Source organism: Panulirus ornatus, chromosome 16 (genome assembly GCF_036320965.1).
Source record: "Panulirus ornatus isolate Po-2019 chromosome 16, ASM3632096v1, whole genome shotgun sequence".
NCBI lineage: Eukaryota > Metazoa > Arthropoda > Malacostraca > Decapoda > Palinuridae > Panulirus > Panulirus ornatus.
The window spans coordinates 42,514,749-42,527,284 of record NC_092239.1 but is presented as its reverse complement, the minus strand read 5'-3'; the positions used below and the strand labels follow the sequence as shown (position 1 = coordinate 42,527,284).

Genomic DNA, 12,536 nt, shown 5'->3' with positions numbered 1-12,536 from the left:
TTTTAAAGTGTAATACCAGCCTGATCTATGAATGAATAATATACACTCTTTGTAAAATCTAATTGCTCTGTCACTTAAAAACTATGCCTGACAGAAAAATTCTAAAAGCATATGCAAATTCAGCATAAAAAGTAATAAAAGGTCCACCACGGGAAAAAGAAGTTAGAATTTTGTTGACCAGTGTTATCAAAATACTGCTGTTTCTGGTTATAAATTAGTGTCTTTACATCTATCTGTTCATAAATCTTATAGCCTCATAAAAAGATCAGAATTTCAGCATATTAATCGTGACACTTACTACCACTAGTGCATGTATGCTTACAGTGATTATCAATTTGTCATTTTTCATCTTCCCTTCTTTTTATGTATATGCATTTGTTCGTAAAGAATTGCTTTATAATTATAAAAATCAAAATGGTAAATCACATTCCAACATCACTGCTCGAAGTGAGCATGCTGAGATGCATGCTACCGTTAGCACATAGATTCCTATGATAAGTGACAATCTGTAATACTGTTTTTGGTCCTACACCATTTTATTCTACGTGGATCTGTTCATATGTGATTGCTCTACAATATCATTTACATCAAATAATCTACCTACAACCAACATCATCATCAGGAAATGTGTTTGGTGATCACCACTATAAGTATTCTTTACAGGTGATAGGTGTGGAAAGGGAGTGGGACCACTGAACTTGAGACCCAAAGCATGGCCAGACATTGAGCGGGAATGGATGTCATGCATTTCAACCCATAACATACACCTACAAACCCAAAAATGGGTCCTAAAGGCTCCAAAATATATTTGCGATGACTAAAGCTGGAATCTCAATATAATGTACATAAGCTGAGCGCACATGCAATAGTGTAAATGAGTGATTCAAAACAAGTATTCAAAACTATCAAGGACTTCAACAATGTTGATCCAAACTGCTATCTATGACCAGATCATTCTGACTTTACCCATAAGAATCAATACAAACTCATTGACAAGCATTCTAATTCAAATGATGCAGAGGTCTTTCTCCTTAACATGACTGCTAACATATAAGAAGACTCACTAACTAGGGTACTTGAAAGTAGCCCCGTAAATATATTAAAAACTAAACTAGATTAATACCTTGCTTCAGTCTTTAACAGACACTATTTGCACCTTTGTTGTTGACAAAGCATACATCCATTTTCTCCTAAGGCATTTATATGGTTTCTACTTTCCTCAGAAAGTTTCACGCTCCTAATTTCTTCTACTATTCAGGAAGCCTTGAAAAGGTCCAGATGTTTGCTGTCCTATGCAATCAGTTGTATTTTCATTAAAAAACTGTGGTGACATTCCATAACCTTAAAGCATTTAATTCAAAATACTCACTTATGCCAATCCCATCTGCTGTCACATACACACTACTTCCATTGTAAGGGTCTTAACAGCATTCAAAAGATTTCCATGCACACCACATAGAGTTCCCAGATGACTTTCCTATTATCCAATGATTTTTCTGAATACATAAGCTGCATAATTTGTTTTTCTTTATAGCCTTCTCCATTGCCTGCCTGCGTGTGTTATCTGACCAACACATTCTTTTTCCTTCCTAAATCTGTCTAGTTCCTCACCTACAGTAGATTTACTAATCCTCTCAACAATGTAAGTCACAACCCTATCGTACATCTTATCAATTATGCAAAGGAGACTATTCCCCTGCAATCCTTACAAAAATCTTTATTCCCTTTTTTTCCAACAAATACAGTTCTTCTGCACTTTCACATGGTTAATTTTCCATGGCATTTCTTTGTGTCATATGTTGATACATTCCAATTCTTACCTAATTACCACTAGGTTCCCTCTAGCTATTCTGTAAATTAATATGATCTCTTTCTAACGGGTTATTTAGTGATCAGCATTTACCATGATTCTTTAATCTAATATTACTGATATAATAATGTTCAAGAAGCATAACACATTTTTGTATAATTATGAAAAGGAGCAAATGGGTAAAAAATTAATATCATTTACCTCATTGACTTCAGAACTATGGGCACCATGTTGGCCAGGTATAGGTGTGGGATAAAGTGGTGGATACGAGGTTGGTGATGAACCATACATGCCCAAGCCAGCACTGCTGCCACCCCCACGTGGGAGACCAAATCCTACTGTGGACATCATGGCCATGGGATGTAGACCAGGGAACATGGCACTCTGGGGAGCAAATGCTTGCAAGTCGTTCTCATAGCTTGTCCTTAACCGGGCACTTATCATATTTTCTGCCATAGCTATATCCTCAATGTTACCCTGTGGAAAAAAAGTAAAAATTTAGCAAAATGAAATGAATATGAACTGACAAACAATACCTATAAATCTAGTATCAGCAAAAGGTACCAGTACTAGTTTTCCAATCACACCCAAACATCTTACACATGAACATGTTTTCACACCATTGGCAGGTGATACCACAGTTATCATTCCCAACTATTAACACTTTCTGAGCTATCAATTTCAACCGAGGCATGCATAGTAGAGTGCAACAGCCCTCAATCCAGCAACATGTCTTACCACAAGGTGAATTGTAAGTTCTGTTGGTTGGACACAGATAGCAACCCAAACAAAGGATGAATCACTTGAGCTGCTGTGAGACCTCGGTAACCTGCTGAGGACCATGGTGGCTTGTTGAGCACCTTCTTTAACACTTACCAAGTGTGTGTAGACCATGGTGGCTAGCTGAGCATCTTCTCTAACAACTTACCAAGTGTGTGTAGCCCACCAGCACCAGTGCTAATCTAGATAAAAAGTGTTTCTCCTAAACTGAGTGCTTGACTCAAATAATAAAAAATGGTCCTCTAGTTTTTTGGGTAACTAATCACGTAAACAATATGAAATAAAATATTTTTGTGTTCTTAGGATTGGTTAATCCTGTGCATAATTAACCTTTTAATGGTAGGTGTGGTCCAGATACTCCATTCCAGGTCGCATGAAAAAAAATATATACATATGATAGATCACCATTCAAAAGTAACAGAATATAACCAGAAAGTTACATTATTACCTTTATGCTGGTCTGGTCCAGTGCTAAGTGAGCTTCCCACGGGGTGTAAATGACACGTGTGACAGCTCCTGATAAGAAAGGAAGGCGTAGAAATGATGTTTCTTGCTTTCTTCCGAGCTTCTTTGCATAAAGTACTCTATTTTCATACACAGGTACAGCCTAACTGGTAAATAACAATGAAGATATTTAGAAATGTCACACCTTTTGACTAAGATCCAGTGTGAGGGAGATTGGCTGGAAAGTATTTAGAGGATACAGGTTTTGTTTGTTTCTTTGTACTGAAACCTCTATTCATATCTCATACATATGGTCATTTTATATACATACCTACCGCCTGAGATATAGAACTGTTATATTCCTATAAAGTTGACCCTAAATCAGAAATATTTTCTCACTGGCTTCCATTACTGTATACTATCAAAAATATGTTCCTTTTTCTTCTGTCTTTCATATTTGTTTGTTGTTTCCCATGTTAGCAGTGTAGTGCTAGTTAAACACACAGGGATGGCCTCATTTGTTTACATTCCCTCTCTAGCTGTCATGTATAAAGCACAGAAACCAGAGCCCTCTATCCACAACCAGGCCTTACCAATCTTTCCATGGTTTCTCTTGACCACTTCAAATGCCCTGGTTCAACCCAATGATAACAGGGTGCCCCCTGTATACCACATTTCTCTAACTGCTCTACCCCTTGTTTCCCTAATACCCTCTTGCATGTTTAGCCCCTGAATCTTAAGGCCTATTACTTCATCTTTCCATCTAATTCTAGGTATCCTCATTTTCCTTGTTTCCTCCACTTCCTACATATATACTCTTTAAGCTATCCTCCTTAAATGTCTAAACCCACCACACCCTCTTCAGGTTTCACATATATACTCCTATGACCACAATACCTTTCTTTTACCCTATTATTTCTTATTCGATTAAACCTCCTATTACACATCGTCCTTAAAAAACATTTCCAGCACATTTAATCACTTTGTCATCTAAAGCCTATGCCTCACATCCATACAACACCGACAGGACTACTATACCATCAAATAAACCTATCTTTGCCCTCATAGAAAGTGACATCCCTATCCATAAATTCTTTAATGAGCCCAAGCCCTTCACTCTCCTCAACCATCCTATGGCTCATTTCAACTCCCAGTATTCCATTCACTGCCAGGATCACTTCCAGTATTAAAAATAGTTCACTTCCTCCAAGTTCTCTCCATTCAAACTCACACTCCAAATAATTATAACCAGTTTCTTTCGATTGCTAAACCTAATAACCTTACTTTTGTTTACATTTACACTCAACTTTCTCCTTTCACATACTCTCTCAAACTCAGAAACCAAACTCTGCAGTTCCTCACATAAATTTGCCACCAGCACCAACCTCATCAGCAAAAAGTAAAGGACTCACTTCCCTGGCCCTTGCCATCCCCCAACAGACTGCAGACCTGCTCCTCTTTCCAAAAGTCTTGCATTCAACTCCCTCCATCTCATCTTGCTCCTCTCTCTAAAACCCTTGCATTCATGTCTCTCACCACCTCATCCTACTCCTCTCTCTAAATCCCTTGCATTCACCTATATCACCACCTCATCCTGCTCCTTTCTCCAAAATCCTTGCATTCACCTCCCTCACCACCTCATCATGCTTCTCTCTCCAAAACCCTTGCATTCACCTCCCTAACCATCCTCAACCTGCTCCTCTCTCTAAAACCCTTGCATTCACTTCCTTCACTACCTCATCTATAAACAGAATCAATAGCCATGGTAACATCACATACCCCTACTGCAAACTCAACTTCATCCGGAACAGCTCATCCGCTTCTCTTCCTGTTTGCACACATGCCTTACTCTCTTGGCAAAAATTTCGCAATGTTTCTAGCTGCTTTCCTCTTGCTTCACATATGCATAATGCTCCCTAAAAAGGACCTGTACCAACCATATCACATGCTTCCTCCAGATCCTTAAACACCACACAGAAATCCATCTGTTTCTCTCAGTATTTCTTGCACATTTTTCAGTGCAAATAACTGATCCACTAATTCTTTATCACTCCTGACACCACCTCCTCCTCAATCTGATGTTCTGTGCATGCCACCATCATCTCAGTCATCACTGTCTCTTACACCTTAAAAAGTACACTCAAACCTGTACTTCTGAAACTCAAACATTAATATTTTCTCTCTCTTGCCTTTATACAACGGAAGTATATTGGCATTCTGTCACCCTTAGGCACCTCACCATAAAGCGTATATACAATGAAAATCCTATCAATCAACAACACACACACACTTTCTAAAGGAATTTACCTGCAATCTCATCCACTCCATCTGTTTTGCTGCAATTCACCTTATGCAAGGCTTTCACTAACCTGCAATCCCATCCACTCCATCTGTTTTGCTGCAATTCATCTTATGCAAGGTTTTCACTACCTCTTATCACCAAACCACTCCCAGAACTCTTTCACCTACCTCCATGTACAAAACCCCACAGTTATTACCCTCTCTTCAAAAACATTCGATAGTCCTTCAAAGTGCTCACTTCATCTCTTCATCTCATTTATGCCTGGTAGCACTTCCCCAATGGCTTCCTTCACTGATCCTCCCATTTGTTTTCAGTTTCCTCAAACTATCAACCTTGTTCCATGACAATCTTATTCTCCCTGAAGTTTTCTAATACTCATTCAACCCTCTCATTTGCATAAATTTTCAGGCCTTTCACCTCTCTCTTAATCTTTTCTTGTACATTTCCCAATCACTCACACACCTTCCATGCACCTTTTTTTTTTTTTCATTCACTAACAACTTGACTTCCTCATCCCACAGTTCACTACCCTGTCTCACATGCCCATCTTCCTCCATTCACTACCCTTTCTCACATGCACACCTCTCACCTTCTGCATACTATACACAGAATCCACGACATTCACAATCAAAATAATTAATTCCCCATAAGAGTAAAAAGCCAATCCCACGAGTTAGTTTTGAAGAAAATATTTCAATGGTGTTAGTGGCAGTGGAGGTACGTTGAGTTAATATCACCATAATCTACTCATTCTTCTGCCCTCCCTCTCACTCATGATGGCAATACAACCTGAATCCTTGTATTGCCATCATGAGTGAGAGGGAGGGCAAAAGAATGAGTAGATTAAAATTCTGTTTCATTACAAACACACAAGAAAAAATCAATATATTCAAAGTGGCAGGGTTGGTGGAAGGAGAGGCTGAGATTTCACTGTAAAAGAATATTAATGCAGAGTATTATACTATATGGAGGTTCATTAGTATGTGCAGATGTTCTGGGGAAGAAGTTTTACCGAGATGAGCAGTTAGTGCGATTTCTAATCTCTACCTGTTGGAAACAAGGTTGAGGGTTGGTAAAAGATTTAGGAAAAGAGGAAATGATATGAATGGAAAGAGGGTTATGAAAGTGAATGAGCTTGGAAAAGAGTCTTGTGTTTAGATATATAAAAAGAGGTTGGCACAAGGCAAGAGTAAATGACATTAGGGGAGAGAGTGAGGATTGGGAGGCAATGAAAGCAATGCTTACATGTGCAAGAGAAGTATGTGGCCTGTAGAAGGTGGGATGTGGGCAAAAGGGAAAAGATAACAAGTGGTGGGGTCAAGAGGTACAGTTGTTTGTGAAAGAGTAAAGAGATGTGTATTGGTGTTACCCACAGGGCAGGAGTACAGGTGATTGGGAGAAGTACAATAGAAAGCAGCAAGAGCTCAACTTGAAGGTGCAGATGCTGAGAAAGAGGGCAACTGAGAATTGATGCGAGAAAGTAATGGCAAACTTAATGGTGTTTGGAAAGAGGTTAATACTGTTAAGAGAACAAGAGAACAAATGGAAGCAAGGCAGCAAAAGGTAAGTGATAATGGGTTAGGTAGAGGTGAAGAGATGGAGTAAGTATGCTAGGTGATAAGAGTCATGAAAGTTGTTTGGTTTAAAGAGAAAAGGTGGTGAAAGCCTTGCATATGATGAAATGTGGCAAGGTGGCTGGAGTGTATGGGACTGCAAATGAATTTTGTGAGAAAGGAGGTGACTATGTTGTTAACTGATTAGGTAGGATTTTCATTGTATATACAGCTCAAGGCAAGGTGCATGAGGACTGGCGAAATGCCTGTATAGTGCCATTCATACAAGAAGTACAAAAGTGAATGCATGAATCACAGAGGTATGTTTATTGGGTGTTCCTGGTAAGTTTATGGGACAGTAGTATTTGAGAGGTAGGATGCATGCAGAGAGTATCAGACTGGGTGAGATCAATATGTCTTTAGAAGTGGTAGAGGATGTGTGGATTTTTTTTTTTTGTGGAAAATTTGTGATATATAGTAAAGAAAAACAATGCTTTGGATGTAGCATTAAGGGATCGAGAGAAGTCTTATAACTAGGTTTGACAGAAATGTTCTGTGGAAAGTGTGCAAATCTATGGTGTGAGAGGAAAGCTACAAGAAGCAGTGAAGAGTTTTTATCAAGAAATTTAGGTGCATATGCCTGTATGAAGAAAAGATGGGGAGTCCTTCAAGGTAAAGGTGGATAAGTGGCAGGGGTGTATTACATCACCATGGTTGTTTAGCCCTTATTAATACCCTGTATACTCAGGCTGGGTTTTTGCGTACGCAATTTTAATCCTGAGCTAAGTCAGGTCACTTTCATTCTGAATATTATTATCCAAATTTAACTTGCAAGGGGTTCCAGATAAGATTTTTATCATTCTAGACGAGAGTAGAGTAGGTGTTGTTTACCTCAACAGACGACATGACAATCACTTATTCACATCTGCAGATAAAAGCATGGTGCAGCATCTCTCAGAGGAGGTGGGAACATCAGCATTACTTTTGATTGCTTTATCAGTTTTTTCACTGCCATCTTGCCAAGTAATGACTATGCAAACACACAAATGAAGAAAACAGCTCATCAAATTAGGAGACCAACTCCAACATTTATCTATGTGTTCTGGCAACAGCAAAGCAAGGCATCTCACAGAGGAGGTGCAAGCATCTGGTTTATTTCTGCTTGCTATTCCACTACTTAGTCACCCCACTAAGCCAAGTAATGATGAATATGACAGATACACAGCGCTGGTGGCTGATTCATGTGAGAAACTGCAGAAGCTGGTGACTGAGTTTGGAAAAGTGTGTGGAAGAAGAAAGTTAAGAGTAAATGTGAATAAGAGCAAGGTTATTAGGTACAGTAGGGTTGAGGGTCAAGTCAATTGGGAGGTGAGTTTGAATGGAGAAAAACTGGAGGAAGTGAAGTGTTTTAGATATCTGGGAGTGGATCTGGCAGCGGATGGAACCATGGAAGCGGAAGTGGATCATAGGGTGGGGGAGGGGGCGAAAATCCTGGGGGCCTTGAAGAATGTGTGGAAGTCGAGAACATTATCTCAGAAAGCAAAAATGGGTATGTTTGAAGGAATAGTGGTTCCAACAATGTTGTATGGTTGCGAGGCGTGGGCTATGGATAGAGTTGTGCGCAGGAGGATGGATGTGCTGGAAATGAGATGTTTGAGGACAATGTGTGGTGTGAGGTGGTTTGATCGAGTGAGTAATGTAAGGGTAAGAGAGATGTGTGGAAATAAAAAGAGCGTGGTTGAGAGAGCAGAAGAGGGTGTTTTGAAGTGGTTTGGGCACATGGAGAGGATGAGTGAGGAAAGATTGACCAAGAGGATATATGTGTCGGAGGTGGAGGGAACAAGGAAAAGAGGGAGACCAAATTGGAGGTGGAAAGATGGAGTGAAAAAGATTTTGTGTGATCGGGGCCTGAACATGCAGGAGGGTGAAAGGAGGGCAAGGAATAGAGTGAATTGGAGCGATGTGGTATACCGGGGTTGACGTGCTGTCAGTGGATTGAAGCAGGGCATGTGAAGCGTCTGGGGTAAACCATGGAAAGCTGTGTAGGTATGTATATTTGCGTGTGTGGACGTATGTATATACATGTGTATGGGGGGGGGTTGGGCCATTTCTTTCGTCTGTTTCCTTGCGCTACCTCGCAAACGCGGGAGACAGCGACAAAGTATAATAAATAATATATAAAAAATGCAAGCTCCAATTCAAATAGTCCAGCTGATGCTATAGTGTCAACCAATGGAAAGTTATCCTTACCTCTTATTGTGCCCGCTCAACCACTTGCTTTTGCTGTTTACTGATAGTAATGCTGTCATCTATACAAATAATAATATCAAGATATGTATTGGCATTTCTACAGTTTCCTTGATACAGTAATAAGATAGTCGGCATGATAGCCGGAGTGACAACCAGGTACGTTAAGCAAAGGTTAACGACAATGTCACAGGATTATGGAAGCAATATATGGTACCCTATCAGAATAGATAAAATAAAATGATAGGATTTGTGTGTTTTTAAAATGGATGCCATTTTCCTTTGTTACTTCTAATGTCTTTTACAATCTAAAGTTCATAAAGGTACATATTCTGTTTTTACTATTTTTTGTATTCATCGAGATAACTTGGACTCACAGTAACTGTGTGGTATTTTGTAGTGTTTTCTAAAACATTCAACATTCAAAAAAATTTTGTTTTGCTTTGTCTATCAGTACAAATTTCAATTCTGCATTGAAAAAAGATATAGGCTACATAATTTGAACAAAAAAGTACAGGAAGGGGTTAATCTGTATATAGATAAGGAGGTGAAGGAAGTGAATATATGGGGTCCTAGACTGTGATGCAATTGTGGGGTGTTGGAATGCTGGTCAGTTACTATTTGCTGATGACACTGTAATGGTAGCTGATTCATATGAAAAACTGCAGAAGCTGGTTTCTGAGTTTGGGGAGTATGTGTGGATGGAGAATGCTGAAAATAAGTAAAATGTTGCTAAAAGCAAGGTTATTAGCTTGAGCAAAGGAGGGAGACAGGTCAGTTGGAATCTGAATGGAGAGAACCTGAAGGAAGTGGGATGCTTTAGATACCTGGGAGGGTACATGCAGTGAATGGATCCATAAGAACAGAAATTAGCCATTGGGTGGATGTGGGGGACTAAGAGAGGTTACTGTCTGTGAATACAAAGATGGGTAAGTTTGAAAATATAGTAGTTCTGATGATATATGGATGTAAGGCATGAACTGTTCTAGACCTGGGCAAGCACATTTTTTCAACTTAGATAATGTTTGTTACATGTTAATCAACCCTCAGAAACGAATTCATATTTCTTTTTTGTTCTTCACATAATTTAATCCAATTCATTACCTTTGGCTTGCATTCAGTATACTTAATTCAGTATACCTTCAAAAACTTTTGGTTGAGTTGAAACTGGGCAGCAGCAGCACAAAGTTCACTCATCAAGTTTGGTATCTTTGGCCTTTTGCTAATATATAGGTTTTGGCTGGGGACGTCATTTCTGGAAACTCATTGCACAAGATGTGAAAGAGGCCTTGGGGAAAAGCAAACTGACTGAAACCATTTTTACCAGGACAGACACATATATAAGTGGATGAATGGAATGGGAGAAAAATATGGGATCAATATAATAAGATGGAAGTTATAAGCACTTTTAAAAAGAGCATCTTGGATATACTAAGGTTTTGAAAACTTGATAGAGAAGTATTACTTCTGAAATGACTGAAATAAAGGGTCATGCTGCTTAGTTTTGAGGTTAATGAAGGATGATGAATGTGTCAGTTCAAGACTATAAGCACGTATGTTCATCATGTATTGGTTGAAAATGCACTATGTAATGAGAAAGAAGCATTCTCAGTCTTTCATCCACCGCCACATAGTCAATCAAAGCCTTTTGCTTTTCTCTTTCATCATTCATCATCCATGTATATCTGTGGATCATCTTGCACCGAAAAAAGATGTCTGCAAGGAATAAACCCCTCTTAGCACAAATATCCACAAGATAGCTTCCATTCTCATTTACTCCAAGCAATCCCCATTTACCAACTATCTCACCAATTTCATCACATTCCCCTTTTGCATTCATATCACCCAATGACTACATTTCTCTCAAAGTTGTTTACATATATATGTCATTGTGGTGAACTAAAAGATGAGTTGTGTACTTTTACCTCACACAAATCTTGGCCTTTGTTCACTGAACTGACTTCCATCAAATGTTCCAGGGTGCACTTTTTATCACTTCTGTAGACTTTAATTATATGTGATGTGCCATGGCCAGCCTCCTGAGTGTTGCAGGATTCTCATAAAAATAAAAAGGACTCCTGAGGCAGGAAGCTAGTAAGCTGACCTAACTGGTTTAAACTGTTTTTGCATTAACTATGATCCTCCTTTATGTACTAGTTCTGTATCTGCCATCGGTAATTATGTATATGCACCAATTTATGCATCATACAAAATAATCTAATTAAAAAAAAAGGAAATGTCTGGAAACCTAAATATCATGAGGCAGGTTGGTACCAGTGGTCAGTGGAATGATGACATCACTGCTGAGTGGGGATTACTTATTAGACAGCAGGCAGACCCAAGCTGAGCCAGCAGGCCACTAGCAGTGAACAGGTGGTTAGTTAGGGGTGAGAGGCACTGTCTAGGTGTGAAGAACACTCTTTGGGGGTATGGCCTAAAAAACATAGTTCTGTACTCTAGTTTCCTTTCCGGCTTACACTATTCATCATGAAATCAATCTTGCCAACTGCCCATGTATAGCATATGATCGTGTATACACCAACTGCCAAATGCTTGTAATGTCTTACCTATGCCACAGCACGTGAGGTGGTAACCAAAGAGGTAAACTAGCAAATTAACCATCCTGAAGATGAATCAGCATGTGCCATTAAACATCCCTAAGCTACGACTTGCAAAACTTGAGCAAACATTAATAACAGGGAAGATGCTTATCAATAATATGTAAAGTTGTCATCATGATATGGTAGGTGATGCAGGTGTACTCCTCTATGTACAATAGTTCTAAAGATACAACAAAAGAACCTATTACTTTTGTCATGGAAAATCCATAAATAAAAAACGAAAAACACATCTACCTTGAATCTTAGGGGCAGAAATGAAAGTGAAAATACTGAGAGTAGGTCCATACAGTGTCAGCATGCATGTGTGAGTGCAGTCACTAGGCCTTCAACTTCACCTTTGTAGGTGAATATTGTTGCAAAGATGCAAATCTGAATTATTCAAAAGAAAAAAAAAAAATTGCAAAATCTGATTAAAGAACTAGTGGACTGAGAAATTTTGTTTCTGCAAGATAAGGCCACAAAGTATTTTCTGCAAGAAAAAATTTATAAACATGTGGTTTTGGTTCTTTAATCCAACCAAACTGTAAGCCTGACCTCAATGTTAAAAATGCTCATCATAAACAATTCATTGATTGCAAAAATATAATGAAAGCTTTGACAAAAACAGTGAAATTATATTCTTTGGAAAAACATTGCTACAAATGGTGCAAGTTATACAATTAATCCTTTCCATGTCAGAGGGAACAAAAGAACTATTTAAATGGCTACATGTGGATCATGCATGCGCTTTGAGATTAAGAATATACCTTCTTTCTTTTCTTTCAAACTATTCGCCATTT

General features: G+C 38.8%; 1 protein-coding gene across 7 annotated transcripts in view; it reads right to left on the bottom strand.

Moving 5' to 3' along the window:
• Positions 1–12,536, bottom strand: part of Imp (IGF-II mRNA-binding protein) — a 729,352-nt gene that overhangs the window by 66,938 nt on the left and 649,878 nt on the right. For all 7 annotated transcript variants that reach the window (XM_071671623.1, XM_071671628.1, XM_071671627.1 and 4 more), the window contains one exon: positions 2,012–2,287. In XM_071671623.1, the coding sequence (XP_071527724.1) occupies positions 2,012–2,287 (276 nt within the window). The remainder of the gene's footprint in view (positions 1–2,011; positions 2,288–12,536) is intronic.